Source organism: Phasianus colchicus, chromosome 18 (genome assembly GCF_987193195.1).
Source record: "Phasianus colchicus chromosome 18, bPhaCol1.hap1.1, whole genome shotgun sequence".
NCBI lineage: Eukaryota > Metazoa > Chordata > Aves > Galliformes > Phasianidae > Phasianus > Phasianus colchicus.
In genome coordinates, this window is record NC_143453.1 from 12,521,820 (window position 1) to 12,543,071 (window position 21,252).

At 57.6% G+C, this 21,252-nt stretch overlaps 1 protein-coding gene across 5 annotated transcripts in view; it reads right to left on the reverse strand.

The window, feature by feature from the left end:
- Positions 1 to 21,252, reverse strand: part of TBX1 (T-box transcription factor 1) — a 63,800-nt gene that overhangs the window by 25,253 nt on the left and 17,295 nt on the right. For 3 of the 5 annotated variants that reach the window (XR_016458737.1, XM_031592815.2, XM_090120928.1), the window contains exons 1-2: positions 3,101 to 3,390; positions 1,597 to 2,056 (exon numbers count right to left, since the gene is read on the reverse strand). Coding sequence is in view for 4 of the 5 variants with exons in the window: in XM_031592815.2 (XP_031448675.1) it covers positions 1,597 to 2,056; positions 3,101 to 3,293 (653 nt within the window). In the remaining variant the exon portion in view is untranslated. Of the gene's footprint in view, positions 1 to 1,596; positions 2,057 to 3,100; positions 3,391 to 15,257; positions 15,337 to 21,252 lie in introns of those variants that run through there. The other 2 variants (XM_090120926.1, XM_090120927.1) reach the window with 2 other exon arrangements.

Below are 21,252 nucleotides of genomic sequence, written 5' to 3' on the forward strand. Positions count from 1 at the left end.
CCGGGGCACGGCTCGCACGTCTGCCGTTCTGCTGGATGCATTTTCTTCCCGGATAAGAATCCGGGAAAGCGACAGCAGGCGGCATTTCAGGGAAAAGATTTGCAGCCGTTGAAAAAACAAACTCCGAACACCTCCTGAAAAAACGCCCCGATCCAACCCGGCTACGAAGGGTTCTCCCCGGCTCGCTCCCAAGGCACAAGGCTGCACTGCCGGGCGCCTCCCGGGGCCGTTTAGGTTGCCGGGAAGGCTGTGTGCCCCCGGGTTCCGCACCCGACCCCGCCGCTCCGTCAGCCCGCACCGAGCAGCGCCGCGGGCCGCGTCCCCTTCCTCTCTGTAACTCTGTGAGAACTCCGGGGGCCATTTCCAGCAGCTCCCTCTGTTATTATTATTTTTAAAGGTGTAAAAGCCCCCATTAGCTCCGGTTCCGGTGTTTCTTGTTTTAAAACGAAGTTTTTAAAACAAACATCCCGAGTCGATAAGAGCCACCTAGACAAACAGCGGGGCCGGCCCCGAGGCGCTGCACAGAGCGCGCTTCGCAGAGCCGTCCCCGCGCTTCGTCCTGCTGATTTTACCCCCATTTATCCTATTTTTACACCGCCACCCCCCTTTCCCCCCCCGTCTGGATATTTGTCGTTGTCATCAAATAAACGAAGAGGAGGAAGAAAGCCCGGGATTCGAATCGAGTTTGCTCCTTTAGGGGCCCTTTTGGAGTCGCCTATTCGGAATCTTTTGGCTGTCCTCGGGGACCGAGGAAAGCAGAGCTGAGGTCCCACCGGAGCGGCCCTTTCACCGCGGAAAGCAGCGCCGGGCCGGGGGCTGCACGGAATGCCGCCCGGTGCCGCCGGCCCGGAGCTGCTCCTCGCCGGGTGCGGGGAGGCTCGAGTCGAGTCACTCAGAAAATGTTTTTGAAATGTGCGACCGCGCACATGAGAATCTATTTACATTTTTGCATCTTTACTTCTCCAAAATCGCCGTGGGGAGAGCAGAAACGCGCGGCCGTTTCGAAGCCGTTCCCGGGGCTCATCGCAGCCACCCCGGGGCGGCCCGCAGCCGGCACGGCTTCCCTGCCGCCCCCGCCGGGACGTCGCAGGAGGCGGCCAGCAGCTCTGCCCGGAGATCGCAATGAACTGAGGCGATTCCCGATCAGCATCGGGATTTCTCCTCTCCCCGCGTTTTGCCCGTTTCGAACGAGGCCGAGGCCTTTGTTCCCGGCCCCGGAGCAGAGCTGCCGGCAGAGCCGCGCTCGTCATTCGATCCTCGGGAAACGCACTCGTCCTGGAGGACGCTCCGAGGCTTTACACCGCCAGAACCGGAGGCTGTTTGCAGTCCCCGCCGAAAGGAAAAGACCCGCCCGTACTGGAAATGTTTCAGTTAAAGGTACCGCGGTGCGGGCCGTTCTTTTTTTTTTTTTTCCCCGCTCTGCACAACGCGGCCCGGCGCTGCCCGCCGCACACGGAGCTTTCGTATCGGGAGAAGGGCGAAGATGGACCGCCGGCAGCCCGGTGCCCGCCGTCCCGAGAGAGCCCCGCTCCCCCCCGCGCCTGGCGAATGGAAGCGGCTCCGGGCCGAGCCCCCCGGGCGTCCCTCCGCACTGACCTGCCGGCCTTGGTGACGATCATCTCGGTGCCCAGCTGGTTGAACTCGTCCCACAGCGCCTTCATCTCCAGCTGCACGCTCACGTTGGCCACCTTCGGGTTCTTCTTCACCGGCGCCTTGGCCGCGGCGGCCGTCCCCGCGGAGCAGCCCGAGACGGCGGCGGGCCCCGCGGCGGCTCCCCCGGCGCCGTCGGGCGGTTCGGGGCCCGGAGGCGGCGGGTTGGCCCCGGCCGCCGCCGCCCCGCCGAAGGGGTAACCGTGCTGCGGCTGGGGCGGCGGGTGCGGGTGCTGCTGAGCCGTGCAGGGCTCGTAGTGCGGCGGTTCATGCTGTCCGTACGGGTCCCCCGGGGAGGGGGAGAGGTGGTACCCCCCGGAGGCGTTCAGGCTGCTCAGGCTGTTGGCCGTGAAAGCTGCAACATCGCAAAAATGGGACAGCTGGGTGAGCCAGGGGCTGGAGATAGCTGAAATCATTCCAAAAACAGGCGATCAGGGCTCCGCTCCGGCTCCCGCGTTCCCTCCGGCTCCGCGCCGCTCCGCGGGGTGCCCTCCGCCTCCGCGCCCGGCCCAGCGGGGCCCTCCCCCTTTCCGCTCCGCTCGGCCCCAGCCCCGCTCCCCCCGGGGCAGGCGGAGAGCTCGCCGCTCTCGCTGCTGCCTCCTCGGCGCCGCGTTTCCCCCTTCTCTTCTCCTTTCTATTCTGTTTCTTTGCAAACCCGAGACATCTGCCAAGAGCCCGCGTTATCTTTGCTGAAGGCCTCCTTCGCCGCACGCGAATCGGGACAAAAAACCTCCCAGCACCCCTCAAAAACAAAACCAAAAACAAACAAACCAAAAAAAAATCCCCCAAAAACAAAAGGAGGAGGAAAAACCCAAAGAAAGAAACCGGTTCTTATTTCCGTGTAGCGACGGTGCTGCAGGTAACGTCCCTGGCTCAGGAGCCGTGGAGCCGTGGCTGCCGGGGGCAGCGGCTCCACTTTGCGTCTGTTCCCCCCGGGGGGCGGAGGGGAGCGGAGCGAAGGAGCCCCACGAAGGCACCGAGAAGCCTCGCACGGCCCCGGGAGCGCAGCCCTCGGCCGCCGTCCCGAGCGGGCCGCACGGAGCGTGACGGTTGGCCGGGGAGCGGCAGGCTGCCGCGAGTCCTGCCCGACCCTGGAAGGCACCCCGAGGGCCCGGGGGAATCTCTCGGCTTATTTCCGACGGAGCCCCCGGGCGCGACGGCCGTCTCGAAGACGGCGAGGGCCGAGCCCAGGCCCACCGCCGCCCCGGGCACGGCCGCGGCCGTCGGGGGATGCTGCAGCGCTTCGGGGAGCCGCGAGGACGAGGCGGCGCGAACCGAGCCCGGCTCTCCGACCGGGATTTGAGGACCTCGTCCCGGCTAAGCGGGGAGCAGCGAAGGTTGCGGGCCCGTGGCACCGCCGAGCGGCCCCAGGTGCCCGGCCCGGCCGCGGCGCGCGGAAAGCCCCGAAAGGCGATGGCGGAGAGTCGCGGCCCCGCAGCCTCGCGCTCACCTTCCATGTCCCTGGTGACGGTGCTGAAGTGCATCTTCTGCGGGCGGGCGGCGGGGCGGGCGGGCGCGCTGCGGCCGCCGCTGCGCTCCTCCAGCGCTCCCTTCCCTGCGTGCTCGGCGGCGGCGGCGACTGAAATCAGAGAGGCGATACTGAAAGCATTTGCCTTGGGAGACAGAGGGCTGTTTTCGTCCATAGGGGAGACACCAATGCGGCAGCAGCCGCCGCGGCAGCCTCCCACCACGAGCCCCCCCGCCCGCCCCTCACTCCCCTCCTTTCTACCGCACCATCCAGGGAGGTGCGAGCGGGACCCCCCTCCTTCCAGAAGGGGGGCGGGGGGGAAGCTAAAAAAAAAAAAAAAAGAAGAAGAAAGAAATCCAACAAAATGCCGCAAACAAAAAAAAAAAACCAACCCCAACCCTTCCCCCCCACCCCCCGGGAAGGGCGCTGGGGAGCACGGAGTTTCCCCGGGGCCCTCTGCGCAGTGCCGCGCACCGCAGCGGCCGCATGGAGCCCTGCGGGAGAGGGGAGCGGGGATCGATGGAAACCCCACGGTGCTTTTCCCCGGGGCCGCCGCTTCTCTCCACTCAACTTCTTTCCCTGCGGTTTATTAATTTATTTCCTCTCTTCCCTTCCCCCCAACCACCACCTCCTGCCGCCCGCCCGTCCCCTCCTTTTCTCCTGCACGTAGGGAAAGTGGCTCCCTTAGAGGCGCGTTTCCCCGTTCAGCGGCTGGGAGGCGTCGCACGGAACCGGGGGTGTTTGCCTGCAGAAGCGGCGGCGGTGGCAGCGGCGAAAGCGAAGTGAAACTCCTGCCGAGACGGTGTCAAAGGGCTGGGGAGGCCCTTCCCCGCCTCCCGGGCACGGCGAGCGGCCGGCGGGGAGGGCCGGGATGTGCTCGGGGCGGGCGGAGGGGCGGCCGTGTCAATCACGGCTCCGGGAGCCGAAGGGAAGGGAAGAGCCGAGCGGAGCCGAGCCGAGCCCGGCGTCACGCTGCGGATGTCCGGCACCGAGAGGGGGATCGCTCCCTTCCTCCGTCCTGTATCCAGCGCGGGGCTGCGGGCTGCCACGGCCCGGACGGGGCTCGGCGGCCGCGGGGAGCCGCGCGTCGGGTGCGCAGCAGGCGTAGGTACCGCCGCCAGCCCCGCGGAGCGCGATGGGACCTCCATCCCCGAGCCAACAACACTCGCACACGAGCGTCGGAGCGTTTTTTTCACCACAAAAAATAAAATCAAAAAGCGGAGCGAAGGGAACGCAGCCGGCGTGGTGGAGGGCGAGCCCCTGCCCGGCCCGGCGGCAGGACAGCCCGCTCCGCCGCAGCACCTGCCCGGCCCGGGGCCTCTCTGCCCCGGTTCCCCTCTCGGTCCCGGCCGTGGCTCTACTCACCGCCCGGCAGCGGCCCCTCGGAGAGCCGCGGCGTCCCCCGGGCCGGTCCTCCGCATCGGCGTGGGGCGAGGCTGCACCGCCCGCCGGGCCCGGCCCGGCCCCGCTTCCCGTCCCGGTCCCGGTGCCTCCGGACGGGCGGCCGCAACGAAGTCCCGGGGGAAATGCCCCGACGGCGCGGGCGGAGCCGTGGGGCGCGCCGGTGGCTACCGCCGAGATGGGGGTTGCATAACCCGAGCGATGTGCGGAGAGTCGGAGTGAGCAAGCGGGTTATATATAGCTGCCCCGTCTGTAGCCTGCGGGGCTTGATTCTTCTGTTGAAATATTATCTTTGGACGTGGTAAAAATATTTGCAGAGAAAAATCTAGACTACTCGTACATATTTGAGCATATGTTCCTGCAGCTAAAGGCATAAGGGCAGAACGTGACACGATCGGGGTTTATTTCCCCGCCGCTGCTGTCAGCGCTGCTCCCGGCCGGGTGCGTTCCCTCCCGCCGCGCCGGCACAGAAAGCGAAGGCGCTGCCGCTGCGGCCCCGCGCTGCTGCCGGGCTGCGGGCGGTGCGGGAACGGGACTCGTTAGGAATCAAGGAGCGAAACTGTCGGGGCGGAGGGGAAAAGCGGAGAGACGGGAGAGTTACTGCCAACGGCGCGGGGAGGCCACGGGCTGCCGCGGGAGGGACGTGCCCGGCTCTGGGTCAGCCTCTGCCGCGGAAGGAAAGCGAAAATCTGGAAATGAAGTCCTGCACCCCAGCACGACGGCTGCTGCTCGCGCTGTGCTTGCCCGGGCCGTTTCCCAGCTCATTCCCGTATCCCCGCGTGCCTACCTAAAGCCCGGGCCGCGTTTGCCGGGATCTCGCCAGACCCGCGGGCCCCCGTCGGAGCACTGCGAAGCGAATCCCCGCCTCGCTGAGCACCGAGAACTCGAGGCGGGGGGAAGAGCCGGACTCCCCCGCCGCTGGCACACATCTCCTAAGCCCCCAAATCCTCGGGCCCCGGAGGTGGGAGAACCATCGGCGGCATTGGAAAAACTGCTCACCGTACCACATCCCCGCGACCCCCCGACGGTAGCCTCGGCCTCGTCGATGCACCCCGAGTCCGGGCATCGCCGCTTCCCTATGATCCCACTGCCCTCCCCAGGATCTCTTCCCGCAGCAGGCGACCACTGCCGTTGGGGCCCCGCACCCCAGACCTTTCAGACGATGCGAGGGCTGCTCCCTTCGTACTCCTCGCGGCTCCTGTCAGAACCCGGGCCGTGCCACACCGGGCCTCTGCCCTTTGGATCTCCCGGGTCGGCCGTCCCCACACAGCCCGCGCCCGGGCTGCTCCGCAGGTGTGAGCCACTGCCCCGACGGGCTCTCCCCGTAGAGCCCCCCCGCCGCCTCATTCCCTCCGTCCGCCCTCCACACTCACCCCTCCGCCCGCATCTCTCCTCCCGGCCCTCCCCGAGCCCTCCTTTCTGCTCGCTCCTCGGCCTCTGCCCGGCCCCGCTGTCTCTCCCGCCCCTCACCTCTGAACCCCGACGGCCCCCGGCGAGGCCGGGCTGCGGGGGGGCGGGTGGGGTTTCGCACGGCCCGGCTCGAGCTGAGCACCGCGGGGCTCGGGGAGCATCGAGCAAATAGCGGGGGGACAGCGGCAGCGGGCCGGGCTGCGCGACCCCCGCGCTTCCCCCGCCCGAGAGCTGCGAGCGGCGCGGAATAACGGCGGCACGAATACGGCGTCCGTCGGGCTGTGGTGGCCGCCAGGGCGCTGCTCGCAGCCGTTCGGCCGGACCGAGCCGCGGGCGTGCGGGGATTCGTTGTGAGAGGGGAGAAACAGAGGAGCGCGGGGAGATCTCGCAGGTGACAGAAAGCCGCGGCTCTTGCGGGACTCGGAAAAACGGGGATTCCTGGCGTTTAATTTGAGACCGTTATCGATGAGCGCTGTTATTACTCAGATAGCCACCATCGTTACTATTCCAATTACGGCAACTATTGCGGGTATTTTGCAACTGCCGCTTGGACTGTAAGAACGGAATTAACGAATCTATCAAAAAAATCCAAACATCAAATGTGTCGCTGACCGAGTCCCACTGAGACAGACTGATAGACAGAAACAGAGAAGGGAGAACGGCAGAGAAGAAAAGGAAGAAGGAAACTGGAAGGACATAAAGAAACAGAAACAGAGAAGGAAGGAAATGAAGAAGGAAAGAAGAAGGAAAGAAGTATGAAAAGAGAGGAAAAAAGAAATAAAAAGAGAGAAGGAGAGAGAGAGAGAGAGAGAGAGAGAGAGAGAAAGAAAGAAAGAAAGAAAGAAAGAAAGAAAGAAAGAAAGAAAGAAAGAAAGAAAGAAAGAAAGAAAGAGGAAGAAAGAAAAGAGAAAATAAAGAAAAAAGAAAGAAAAAGAAGGAAAGAAGGAAAGAAAGGAAGAAAAAGAGAGAAAGATAAATTAAAAAAAAAAAAAAGAAAGAAAAGAAGAAAAAGAGAAAAGAAGAAAAGGAAAAAGAAATAAAAAGATAAAGAGAGAAAAAGAAACAGGAAACGAAAAGAAAAAAGAAAAAAGAGAAAGCAAATAAAGGACCGAAAGGGGAGACGGGCAGAACGACCACAGCGGACGGAGCGCAGGGAAGCCGCCCCGCCGCCCGCACCTGGAGCGGTTCTCACTCGGCGGTTCGGTCGCCGCCCCTCCGCGGGGCCCCGCGCGTCCCCCGGCCCCGGCCGAACTCGGACAGCCGCCGCTCGCTGCTCTCCTCGGGCCGCCCCGAGCCGCCTCTCCCGTTTCGCGGCGCCGCGGCCGTTTCGAAAACCGACGGCGACCGACGGCCCCGCAGCGCCCCGGCCCCGGCCGCTCCGCTCTGCGGCCAGCGGGATTTCACCCGCCCGCTCCGGCAGGTGCGATGGCCGCGACGTGCGGCCCGGGCACCCGAGGCCGTGCGGGGAACGGCTCCTGTCCGGGCCTCCCCCGCCGCCTCCCCGGGCCGCCGGCGGGCCTCTTTTGTGGTCGGGGGCTGCGGGAGATGAGGGAAGAAAGGAAGGGAGAGAAAACAGAAAGGAAAAGGTAAAGAAAAAAGAAAGAGAGATAAGAAAAATGGAACAGAAAAATGAGAAGAAAAATGAAAAAGAAAAAAAAGAAATGTGGAAAAGAAAGAAATAAAGGGAAGGGAAGGAAAAGAGAAGGAAAAGGGAAGGAAAAGGCAAGGGAAGGAAAAGGGAAGGGAAGGAAAAGGCAAGGGAAGGAAAAGGCAAGGCAAGGCACGGGAGATGGAGGTAAAACAAAAATTGTGACAAAGAAAGAAAAAAACGAAAGGAAAAGAAAAGAGAGAGAAAAGCCCTGAGGAAGAAGGAATTGGAAAACAAATAATTATTGTTACAACCAGCACAAGCTTCATGCACAGCCGCCGTTTTCTCGCTGCCGGGCAGGGACCGCCTGGAAAGCCGCGGCTCACGGCCCCGCTCTGCCCAACCCCGCGGCCTCGCGCCGGGCTCCGCTTTGGGCTTTGGCTCCCTTTGCCAGCCTCGGCTCCGCGTTGTACGTTACGGGGATTTGCGGCTGGCTTTATGCGGTCACTTGCCTGCAAATCCCAACACAGAGATCACGCACGGGGCAATTCTCAGGAATAAAACTGTCAGCCGCCCACCTCCAGCACGAAGCCAACAGGACTTCTTCCCTTCTTTCTCCCTTTCTTCCTCTTTTTTCCTTTTTTTAAACCCCCCCTTCTGTCCCCATTGAACGGCAGCTCGTAGTGCCCTACGCTGCCCGCGTTGAGGCCGTGCCGTTGCAGAGCTCCTGTCTGACCCCGACGCGAGGCTCTGGCACTTCGCGTCCTCGCCTGGGCAGCACAGGAGCCCCCGCAGCTCGCCGGGCGGGGGGTGCAGCAGGAGCTGCCCTAAAGCAGTCGCTTCCTGCCCGCCTCGTTCTCCCCGCGCTCCGCTTTCCAGAAGCTGAGCACCGACTGCCAGGGACAACCGAGGGGACGCCGACTCTGTCCTTGTGCCTGGTGATGAGCCTCTGGGGAAAGGACCCACCCTTCGGCAGCGGGGGGCACAACGACAGATTCCCCGAGGACAAAGTGGTCCTGCGAGGGGATGGAAAATGCGTGGAACGAGACATGCTGTGGGGAGGGACCTGGAAGGTTTGGAGGGACAGCGTTAGTTGGCAGGAGGACGGCTCAGCCCGGCACCCACTGTTGGTCCCCAGGAGCCCCTTTCTTGATGAAGCCCTATCAGTAGCCCTGCACGCTCCTGCTGCCCAGGCAGCTCACAGATCTACAGAAAGATAAACGTATCCCGGTGGAGATTAGAAGCTCTTAAAGAAAATAAAACAAGAAGTCTGCATTGCCGGGTGCTGCAGACTGTGGATGCAGGCTGTGTGGCTTCCCCAGCTCCTGCCCCGCTCCCCTCAGTCCTCTGGGTGCTGTTCTTTAATGCTGTCGAACAGCTCTTTATGGAGGTGCTGCTGTGTGGGTGCTTTTGTGCCCAGCCTTTGCAGCCTGTCACTTTCCCTGCTCGTGCCCAGCCTGGAAAGCAGAGCAAAGCCTCTGCTGGCTGCCTTCACCACAAGCATGCAGGGAAACGGAGATGCTTTTAGTTTGAAGGAAGGATCCCCCCACCAGTACCCAGGTGCCAAAAATGGCTCCACCGAAGCATATTTCCTTACTGCAGTGCAAATGTGGGGCAGAGCGGTAGGAGCCACTCCTGCTCCGCAGGGCAGGATGGCACTGCTGAGCTGCAGCCAAAGGAAAAGTGTGAGCACAGCGCTCCTCACCACGTCCTGCCTGCGGGGTGAGCAGTGCACACGGTGTCCACTTGCAGTGAGCTCACTAAAGGGAAAGGGCGGCATTTCTCAATGACTCAGTTGTGGTTGCATCGAAGATTTATATTCGCTTGGCCCCGCAGCAGCATCCTGTGCAGACATTTGTTTTGGCTGAAGCCAGCTCAGCCCGTGTTTGGATGCGGGCAATGGGTGTGCGGTGCTTTGCCTCCCAGCAGTTCGGCCCTGATTGCGGCAGCCCAACCGGGGCAGCAGTTCCACAAGTCCTCGTGCGGAGATTTGCTGTGGAGCTCAGCCGCCATCCGGAGATGTGGCGTCCCAAGAGCTGCCTGCCTGCAGCTGCTGGAAGCCGTTCCTTGAAAAGGCTTTCCCCTCTTCTGTTAAGACAGCAATACCCTGTCATTCCTTGCTGTCCCACCTCGTTCCCTGTCATAGCAGAGAGCAGATCACCACTGCTTGTTCTGGAGCTCATCTGTTTTCATGAGGATTTGGAGTGGCAGATGATGCTACATATTAATCACTGCCACAACACAGTATGTTAGCACAAACAAATTAACACAAACAATAATCACAGGGCTCAGCGTCCTGACGGGAGGCTGCACAGCCTGCAGTGCTCCTGCTGGGACAAATCCTTTCTCCATGTAGTCGGGCATTTAATTGGACACATTGTGAACTTGACCCAAGCACCATAAGGAACGGATGCTTCAGCTGACCTCAGCTGCTTCTTCAAATCCTTTGGAGCACAATAACCAAATAACTCCAACCCAAAGATTTCTCTTCCTGCGTCAATGCTGGAGCGGAACCCTCTGGAAGGCAGCCAGCTGAGAGGTACCCAGGCTCTGCACTGTCACTGAGGGCAGCATATGGCAGTGCAGTCTCTGGGAGCACAGTCCAGACCCTAAAATGAACCTGAGATGCTTCCTGGAGCCTGTATCTGACTTCAAAAATGCAGTGTGGGTTCTGCCACCTTGCTCTTTCTATTCTCCTTTTCTCTTTCTCCTTCCTTCTCCTTTTACTCACCTGTGCTCATGCCTATCCTCGGGATTTTATGACCTGTGGGTTGTTCTCTGCTCTATTTGTTCTTTCCTTGACTCCTGTGGGACTCCTCGACCATTTTCAGAGTGTTCTGAGAGGGTCCTGCAGTGGGGAGGTGGGTGAGGGGGGAACTTTTGCCCTCCTGCCGGCACACAGCGCCATTCCCGACAGCACTGCCCTCTCCCAGGGATGTGAGGATTTGCTGTAGGGCTGTTGAAGTGGGCAGGACTGCCAGACTGCCCTCCCACGTGCCTTGCACCCTGCATGTGCTCCTGCTGGAAGCATCCTGGGTGAAGACCCGGCATCCTGCAGTAGGCATCATGTGGAATGGGCCTTGCAGTCACTGTGTGAGCCCTGCTTAGGGCACTGCTGTGTTACCAAATTACCCAACCACTGGAAAACACAGCAGAGCTGCACAAAGCCCAGCACCCCAACTCTTTCCTCTATTGTGGTTCACACAAGCTCAATATGGGGAGCCCAGGGTCACTCAACACTAAATTAAAACCTTTTGCTAGTTGCTTCTCAGTGTCTTCAATGTAAGCAACAACAATGATGTATAGATACCTTGGGAAAGCTCTTTGGCATTGAGAAGGATCCAGGATGATTTTGGCTTAGCCTTCTGTATTATTCATTTACTGTATTTTTAGGGTTTTTTTTGTATAAAATAACCCCACACCATTTCTCTCTCTTCTCTGACAACATCTTGTTAACTCCCTCCTACTCTGTAAATTCTCTTTCCATTTGCAGTGGAAATGCCAGCCTGCAACCAGGAGGGAATTGATGTTCCCATGGATTATTTGGTATTCTTTTCTGATTCTCCCAAAGAATAGTTCCAATGGAAAAGGATGGTGAGATCCAACCTGCTCTTGACAAAGTGGCTGCGTGTCCCGCTGGGCTCAGAGACAGGTGATGGACATGAAGGTGCAGTCAGAATTCCTAGAAGTGACAGAAAAAACAGCCGTTTTCTTCCCCCAGGAGAAAACCTGGCCCTGGTGCAGGCAGTGGTGAGACCCCACCACCCGAGGAAGGCACCGAGCATGGGAGTTGCAGGACGCTGTGTGGTGCTGGCTCTGTGCTGAGGGCTCTCCAGCTCTGCCACACATCCTGTTGAGGTCTGCGGGCGCTCAGAGCCACGGCCTGGGAAATGCCACCATCTCCACAAACAGCACAAACTGAGTGGCACTCAGGGATGGCTCAGTTTCAGGAGCTGCCGATGCAGCGGCTGATCTTTGTTCCTTGCCGGCACGACTCAGCTCACGCCTTCCTCTGCGGAATTTGCACAAGGACAGATTAAAGAAAGCCAATTTCCTTTCTCATCAAATCAATTCCTTCTGGGGCAAACAAAGCCACGAGCACAGCGCTCTTGTCCTCCCGTGATCTTGTGGTTTGCTCTGGCTGGAAGAGGCAGCTTTGGAAAACCCAAGCCCATTTCCTGCTCTGCGTGCTGCAGTGTGTATCCTCGCCTCAGCCCTGGAAATGCTTTGATGGATATTATTAGGCCCGGAAAGCATTTGGAGCTCCTTTCTTCCGTACGAGCTGACCAAAGTGCTACGGGATGAAAGAGGGGCAAATTAGAAGGGTTTGTGGATGCTGTGGGTGAGGTGGCCTCGCTCAGAAACCCACATTGTGCTGCTGCCTGCGGTGGGGAGCAGAGCGGAGAGCCGTGAAGCTGGATTGCTGCTGGGCCCCAGGGAGGGAGGATTTTATCCATGCTCACCTGCCAAGAGGCAGAGCTGTGGTGAGATGGACAAAAGCCCTGCTCTGTTGTTGGTGCTGCTGGCTGGAGCCCAGGCGCTTTGAAACTGGGACGGAGTCAAAATCTTCCAGACCCAGGTTTCCATTCCTGCGCAGTTACAGCACTGTCCTGCCCCACAACTCATTTTACTCAGGAACTTTGAGGCAAAGTAGTGCGGGCTGTGGGCACAAGAATGGACTGGGTGGGCTGAGGCAGTGTCTCAGAGGGGAAAGGCTGTGCTGGTTTGTCCCTTGGTTTGCTTGCCCGCCAAAGCAGCTCCTTGGAAGGGAGGGAAAGGCTGTGCTCTGTAGTGCTGGGCAAATGGAGAGAGTGAGGCTGGAAGGCACAGTGCAGCACCAACCTGATGCCAAGCTGCCCGCATGCAGCCCTGGGTGATGGACCGTGGCCTCTTCTTAAATCCATACATCAGGTCCAGCAGATCTCATTTCCTACCCCAGCTTGTTCCCTCAGTGAGGGAAACCGGCCACTGGCCTCTCTCCCACTCTCCGTTGCCCACTCCGAGGCCCCATTCATATTCAGCCCTGCAGTCATCAGGAATGAGAGCCTCTCACCACTTTGAATGTAGAAGTGGCTGCAAGCAAAGCCAAGTAAAACCTTTCTGCAGCTTTGTTTTGCATGGAGCTGGGGCTCTGATCAGCGCTTTGCCACTAACACAGTCAAGAAATGACAGTGCGGAAATCTTGGGGAGCGAACAGCACTTGTGGTTATTGGTGAAATCCCATATTAGTAGAAAGGTCTGGTAAGTGGAAGCAGGAGTCGCTCTGACTACAGCATCTGTTGGATGTGGAGAGTGGTTATGACTCTCTCCAAATACAATGCACATGTACTGGGGAAAATGACTGCTACAATAACAGGAATAAATCTTAATAGAGACTTGGGTGATAACAGACACCATAGGGGAGTTATCAAAATGAAAAACATATGGCAGCGTCTCTGCCAGACCTGAATGAAAACCTTCAGAAGGACCAGCAGACCTTGTACCTGAAAATGATAAAAGAGCAGAGGAGACAGTGACAGAGGAACGGGGCTGGGGAAACAAGCTGAATCCCATCACAGTGCTCTGCTGAGATACCACAGCCGGGGGTTTGGTGTCAGCCCTGCTACCTGCTGTCCTCGTGTAAGAGCCGGGATCTCAGCGCTGCTCAGCTCAGTCTTACCCACTTCTCCGAGCTTCGGCAGGGAGAAAGGCTGTGAGCCAGCCTGGACAGGGGCCATTTTTGATTGTTTAAAGAAGACATCAACCTGGATTGTTTATCAGTATGAGGTCCCATTTTCTCTGCCTTTTGGCAGCAATCTGGGACGAAGTTTGCAGGGAAGGAATCGTGGAAGAGCAAACTCAGAACAAGGGAAGTTCAGGCACAGTCCTGGGCTGCAAGGGCAGGATGGATTTGTTTTCCTGCAGTTATAGGATCTAAAAACTGAGCCCAGACTTCATGGTATGGCAAAGAACAAGCAGACGGGAAGCTTGGCTGACACTGACAGTTTCTTGGCAGAAAGCAATGAGAGACAGGACAGAGCGACGTTAACTAAAATCACACCTTCTCTCCAGTGCTGGGAAATGTCTTCAGCAGAGGAGAAACCACAGATTAGCCAGAGTGCAGAAAACCAGTTCAACTCTCCTTCTGAGCAAACTGGCGGGTGATGGTCAAATACGTGTGCAGCAGAAACAGAGCTGGGCTGGCACGAGAGGAGGGCATCGTTTTTCCCTGGGTTTGCAGGAAAGGAGCAGGAGGAGTGAAGAGCATCCCCAGGATCCTGCGGCACGGGGAGGTGTCAAGGCTCTGCTAATCAGACCTTAGCTTGGCATCAGGAGTGGGATGTGCTGACCTGGGGGTTGCACACCACCACAGGGACCAAGTGCTGCTCCCTGATCTGGCTCACAGGTTTGTCCCATGTTGAGCCCTGCAACACTGTGACTGGGCCCAGAGACAGGGTGAGTCCCAAGGGGGGACCATCCCCTTCCTCTTCCTTCTCAGAGGTGTGTGGGCTCCAATCATCCCAGCCTGAGAAAACTTGTGGATAAATAGCAGAAAACTCAAAAAATAGCTGAGGAAGGAGCTTACCATGGCCAAGACACCTGGTGTGCTAGTGTTAGACAATCAGGGGCACCAGCAGTCAATAGAGATGTTAAAGCAATAGAGACAAGGCTGGAGGGAGAGAGAATCACACAGTGGTCCTGTCCTAAGTACTTAATGCCTCCAAGCTATCAGGGACTTTGCCCCTTGTTTTCATCTTTTTAATTGCATCCCAAGTCTGCAGTCCCTGCTTGGAGCAGGTGTCTGATCTGTGCGTTAGAAGGGATCTGGTGCCTGGCACAGCCCAGCTGCACTGCTGCAGGAGTCAGGTGGGAAGCTGACTGCACCCATTACCCACCTTGATTTAACCCAGGTTTACTAACCCAGGCTGCAGTCTCGTTTGCTCGCAGTCAAGAATCATCCCTGTGCAGGGTACCAGCAAGGAGGTGCCTGAAGCTTTGAGCTGACGTATTCTGCCAGGGGAAGGACAACTCCTGCCCTTGCTTTCCCAGGCTGGGCATCACTCGGGTCTGTGGTTGAAATAGTCACTGAAATGAGACTGTCCCAGGACAGGGAGCGGACCACTGGAGCTCCAACAAGATGCAGATGCCTGGCATTGGCTCACGCTAAAGAGCATCAGGCAAAAGGACTGGAGATCAAACAGCATCTTTACAACAGCCCAGACCAGAAGGTTTGCTTTACCGTGCGTTTAGTCACAATAAACTAGCCAATAAAACAGAAATAAGCGGTCACCAAAAATTATTTCAGTCAATAAAACAAAAAGAGAGTTTAACAAGGAAAAATAAAATGCTAACGCTCCTCCTCTTTCCTGTCCTATAAAATGTGTAGGGTTTTACAGGCAGCGAGGAAATACAAAGCTTCCCTGCTCTTGTGGCACCAGCAGTGAGACCGCTGCTGCACTGAGTGAGGCGACAGCCCCAGCATCCCAGCTGCCACAGCTGCAGGATTTGGCCAATGCCCACATTTCCCACATTTCCCCTCTACAGAGGGACATGGAGCGCTGCGCTGACGCTGCCTGTGCCCACAGCCGCAGCTCCATTGGGAGCCAGGCAATAAAACGGCGGGTGCTGAGCTGGGCTCTCATAGCGAGCAAACGGGGCTTCGGCGAGGCTTAGAGACCACCTTCATGCACAGAGTGACCCCCTGTGTTTAAAGCAAACAATCTTGACCTCTCTATGAGTTTTAACCACATAAAAGCTCACCTCTTGGACTCTCCATTAGGTTTTATGATGTGCTTCCATATTTAAATGGACATGACTCACACCAGGGTTTCTGCCGTGCCTGTGAAGGAAAGAAAAGATGAATGCCAGATGTTACGTATGACTTACTTCGGGGGGAAAAAAAGGAAAGAAAAGGAAATTAAATGTCGGGCTGGCTTTCACAGCTCTCCCTGCTCAGGTGAGCATCAGGCTGGCATGTGAATTTGCTTTAAAAATACTAAGATTTCCTCAGAGTGAACCGATTGCCACAACTACCCATAGCTATGGCGCTTCTGATGGGAGGAGACAGAAAACCAAGGCTGTGGTGCTAGTCCCACTCCCAGCCCAGGAACCCAAGGTTATTTCCTGGGCTGACCCAGGGCAGTGCCATCCTGGGGCTGCTGGAGAAGGCAGAGCCCGGGGCTCTCTGGGCCAGGTGAATGTTTTCCATGATTTATGGCTTTCCAAAACACCACAAAATTGTATGGTTTTCTTTTCCCAGAACTTCAGAACTACAATACAAAGACAGTGCCACAGCCCCAGTGGGGACCCAAAACCCAGTGACACTGTTTATTGTTGGCAGCACAACGTCTCACGGGGCTCTGGGACACAAAGTGGGCCCATTAGAACCACTGTGGCCCCGTGCCTCCCCTGGGGCAGTTGGCACAGGACGGTGCCCAGCACCCCTCACTGCTGCCTTCTTGTGAGCACGCAGCCCCCCCAGCTCCACCTCCTCACCACAGGGATTCAATTGTCTGTCTAAATGCCTCTGGGTAAGCCTGGCAGCTGTCAGCACCTCCTTGTTTATTTGTCGAGAGGAAAGGGGCGAAGGGCAGCTCTGCTTTGGGGTGATGTGGTTCCTCTCCCGGAAAACCCCAGGGAGGGCGCAGAATCCCGGCCGAGCTGTGCGGGCTGCGGATGCACGGGCACTGCCTGCTGCTCAGTGGTGATGAGGGGGAGGCGGGTGTTTGCTAAGAGACCTCACGTAGAGCTGAGCCCAACGCTGGGAGCCGCCTCCGAGGAGGCCGATCTCATGGCGCCTTTGCAGCACAGCTTGTTGCTGAGGGCAGAGCTGTGCTGCCCACCTGCGGGCCGCTCAAATTGCCGTGTGGGACCGACACATTTATTGGGGCGAGGCACTGAGTTCAGCCCTGGAGCTTCTGTTACAGCTGATGAACCTGGAACACCGAGAAGCTTTGCAAAGGCCTCCAGAGGTTGAAGTGAAGCCGGAGCTCAGGTGCTGCCCCTGTGCCACACACTCGGCGTCAGGCAGGGCCCAGCACTGGCAGGACGGGGCGGCCCAATGTCCTGGGGCAGTAAAACATGGCCATCACAGGGCTCTCCCAGCTCGAAGGATGACTGCTCCCTCCCGCAGTGCTTCCTGGCTGTGCCATCTGCCCAACGCCTCACTTCCCCTGCACTGAAGCTGTGCATCAGTCTGCACTCCTGTGCACACCATTGAATCAGGATGGGGCTCTGCTGTCAAGCTTGCAAAAATTTAAGTTGCCAGTTTTTGTCTGAAGTTTTGTATTTTCCTACAGCAGTAAGAAGAAGGCTCCATAACTTGAAAACAATCCTGTTTTACTGAGAGACCGTGACTCCACTGGTGCCTTTTCTTTGCCTGTAAGCCATAAAGGTCTCATTGTGTGAATGTGAATCTTAGCTAAACAATCCCCTTTCTGGGCAGCAAACGCTTCTGAGAAGACAGATTTCACTTTTACGCGCGGTAGCAGGGATGGAGGGGTGTGAGGAGTGAGGTTGTGGGGCCATTTTTCAGGCTGACTCTGGCTGGTTCCTTTCAGACTACTGGTGGTCCCCAGCCGTCCCAGAGGGGACAATGTGTGTGGCCATGCTCCTGTTGGTTCACTTTGTGGGAATCTGGAGTCCCCACTCCACCATGGGCCACAGTGGCAGTGCCTTCCCCTCCCACGGGCATCGCATCGCCTGCCTTCTGCCTCAGTGCTGCTACCTCTGGTGGAGGAGATTCCAGTGGTTTGCTGAGCTAATGGGATTCCAGCTATGCCAAGCAGGTAACACGGCGTTAGGTGCTGCTGCGACATTGCAATATTGAGCCCACTCACCCACCTGAGGTATTGCCTTTTCCCTGTTTTGCCCTAGCCATCTATTCATTCCATTTGACGCTCTCTTTTCTGCAGTGGGCATGGAGAAAGGTGGAATGCATGGGGACACACAAATGTATGGGGACACACAAGTTCTCTCCCAGGCCTGTTTTCTGCATGTGCACCAACCTCCCCCTGCTACGTCCTTCTTCCAACAACATTTGCTGTACTCCCCTTTGGATCTGACTTGTGTCAGCATTTTCCAGGTGTTTCTCCTGCGTCAGCCCCTACCAGCCCGCCCCAGCCCAGAGGTTTGGGGTGGCTGTGAAGGGTGTCACAGTGCAGGGCGGGCTGGGCTGGGTCCTCCCACCTGCATCCTTTGGCCTGGGGCAAGTCAGGCGATGCAGCACAGGCTTGAGGGAACTCTGCTGTGCCTGGCAGCTCGGCTTCCTGCAAGAATGTTTGGGCTTCTGCACCAAGTTCAGCTCACAGCGCCCAGCTAATTCCTCTCTAGTCCCAAAACTAATGATACAGACAAATCAACTATCAGCTGCTATCTGCTGCACTTGGGGCTGTGTGAGGAAGGGTCACCCAGTTGACCAGCACAGCCTCCAGCCACAGTGTGAGATGCCCAGGCTTGAGCCATGTGTCAGTTCTTCCCTGTGCTCGGTGCTGGACACGTGGAACACAAGGCAGGGCTTTGGCCGTGCTGAAGTCACGGGAAGCAGATCCTGCTCTGTGAGCCAACCCCACAGCACGGGGGTGAAGAAACCCTCCTTTCTGGCATAGGTGGGTTTTTAGAAACGTAACCAGCTGTTCCTGCTCCTCCCAGGGCCCAGTGCTCCACGTGGCCGCTCTTCCCGACAGGTGGTTGGGAGATGGGCAAGTCAACATGAAACAGGTCCTGCTGCTCTCAACCAAGGAGAGCTCTGCTGCTGCAGACAGATGAGGCTGAAACTCCACACTAAGCATGTGTAAGGACATTAAGCTGTTGGAACTAAAGGATAATTTGAAAAGTATTTTTCTTAATACTAGTATTAAGTTTCCCTAGCTTTGCAGTTGGTAAAAAGAAAAAGAATGTCCTTACTAAGGGAAAGCAAGTGAAAACCGAACCGGGGTGGAATTAGGAGGTGGTAGATGCTCGGAGCCAGGTTCCCTTGCTTGCTCAGTGCTCAGGGTGTGAGGAGGGCCGTTCCCAGACCAGACACCACTGAAATGCCCTGGGAGACACCAGTCTTTGCTCAGTGGCGAACTGCAGCATGGTGAGAGGGTGCCAGCACGACCACGTAAGCTCTCATGAGCAGAAGCATCCACAGTCCTGCCTGTGTAGGGTTGGACTTCTGTCATGGCCCAGGAAACATCCAGGTTAGGTGCAGCCTCTCCTCTGCCCCTCTTTTTACCCATCTCTGTCCCATCACAGGGCTCTGCACTTGCCTCCACTTCCACTTGCTTCCATTGGGGATGGGGCGCAATGCCAACGCTGCACCTGTGCTGCTGAATGCAGGGAGCTGATCAGGTGGTGGCTGGGGAGAGTGCTGAGCTGCTGCGTGGCTGCTGGGCACCAGAGGACCCACGGCCCTCACAGAGGAATTCCCGTGCCCTTGTGAAATGCCCATGTGAATGGAGGCAGGAAAATTAGCTGCAATATGGCTTTTTGTGATCACAGAAAATTTGCTAAAGGAAGGAAAATAAAAAAAAAGGTTCCGTTTTCCTCTCACTCCCCATCCCTGCGATGCTGGAAAGGCTCAGGAAGTGCCCAGCCATCAGGAACAATGTGACAAAAGCCCCATGCCATTTTCCCTGGTGAACCTGGCGAGGTCCCAAGCAGGGCCCGCAACAGTCAGTGGGAGCAGGGCTCCCCAGCGCCCCTTGCAGAGGAACAGCGCTCAGCTCCTCCACGTCTTCCTCCTCTTCTGCTGACCCCGCTGCTATATCCTCAGCACAGCGAGCCTGTGGGGAGGTCTCACCCCAAAATGCCTTTTGAGTGAGCACTGAGGCTGCCCAGCTGTCTCATCCCGAACTGCCTGTGCCCTCGCAGACATTGTGGCTGTGACAATGGGCAGCACACATTCCCGGGAGTGTTTGGTACTTCTGTGTCCAAACCAAGTCCAGCCTAGGGAAACACACAGGAAAGCCGCCCTCAGAAGCTTTGTCTGTGCCCTGCTCAGCTCAGGAACTGAAAAAATCCCTGTCTCCAAATTCAGAAGATAGCCTTAAAAATCATTAGACTCTTAAATAATAATTTCTGTTTCCCTCTATTCTTCATTTAGGCTACTAAAATGAAGCCCAAACCTGCTAAAAAGTAAATGTGGAGATGATGGGTAACTCCAGGACTCCAGAAACAGGAACACGCAGTAAAACATCAATTTTTTCAGGACCTGCAACCCTGAGAGAGTCTGCAAAGAACCGAATCCACTATGAGCCCTGGTTCCTACCCTGCCTGCCCTCCTTGCCCCACCATGGCTGGGGAGGAGGAAGGGCAGGACCGGATTCCCCGGGTCGCACCCTGGTGCATCCCTCACACTGTGTGAGGTTGCTGTATGGACAGGATGGGAGCCACCACATCCCGCTCTGGGCCAAGGCTGTGGGGCACTGTGCTGCCAGGAGCCCTCACCACGGCCCAGTGTCCTCCAGGGCCCCATGCAGGCCTATGTGCAAATGCTGTGCTTCCCCAAATAGATGCTTTTCTGGGAATGTCCCATGGCCCCACGGAGCCTTGCCTGGTTGGTATCGGATGACCAAAGCTGTTGCGTGCTCCCATTGTTCCCCAAGGTGGTTATTAATAGAGCACCATAATAATAGGGGATATTTATAAAACACCTCCGTGCATGGGAAGCCAGAGCAATCTGCAAACCTATGCAGGTCCCTCTGCCAGCCCTGAGCGGCTCTGGCCATCACCACAAAGGGAAAATGAACCCCATACCACACTGAATGGAACGAGAAATGTGCGGCTGGAGGGGCCGCTGCAAAGGGCTGCTACAAGATGTAAGCACTGGCACTGCGCTCCCACGAGGGCACAGCGACAGCAAGAGTCCTGTCGTGTTCACTTTCCTGCCAGAAGGGTGGAACAGGGCTTGAGGGGGCATAAGTACTCCTCTTCAGGTTCCAGCTGCAGCCTGGCACTTGGAGGAAGGAGAGCTGCCACGAAAGGGATTCAGGTCCTACAAGAGAGCTCGGCCAGTCCCAGGCTCCTCACAATGCCCTCGGGGACAGGAAGCAGCTGCTGCCACACTGATGCTTGTGCCCTCCATGCAGGGTTTGGTGAGAAGGACCCGTATGCTGCCCTCCTGAGACACTGGGGCCGAAGGGGCCGGGACCCCACCCTGAGGATCTGCATTTAGATCGTGAGGTGGCACACGTACGGTGAGCTCTGCAAACCTGCCAGGCGCTGTACAGGAGATGGACAAAAACTCACGCTCTGGATTCATTTTATAGATGGGAAAAGCAAAACAAGGTGTGGACCTCAGAGCAATGCCAGCCCCTCTGCACATCGTGGGCTGGGCTCAGTGCCTGGGAGCTGCCATGCAGGTGACCAGGTGCCAGATACGATCAGGACGGGGATGGGACTGAAAGGCACAGACAGCCTGGCTCTTGCCCTGTACCACCAGAATCATAAAAACAAAACAAAGCTGGCCCTCCCTTGAGCTTTGCTCAAGGAATTAGAGAAATGAGGCCATTTACATCTTTGCACGGGCGACTGAGCCTGGCAATGACCTTTGGTCACTGCAGAGCGGGGCTGGATTTGAAATGTGAACTGGAGAGCAGGAGGTGAAAACCTCCATATCCCATTACAAATCCCTGGGGATGCCCAGGGCTTGTCAAGTCACAGTGCTTTGCTGCTTATTTATTACTGTTTGTCTACCATTGTAGCCATTGCCGGGGCTCGCGTTACTGCTCAGGCAGTGGTCAGTGGCTGGGCAGCCTCTGGGGCCGGCTCT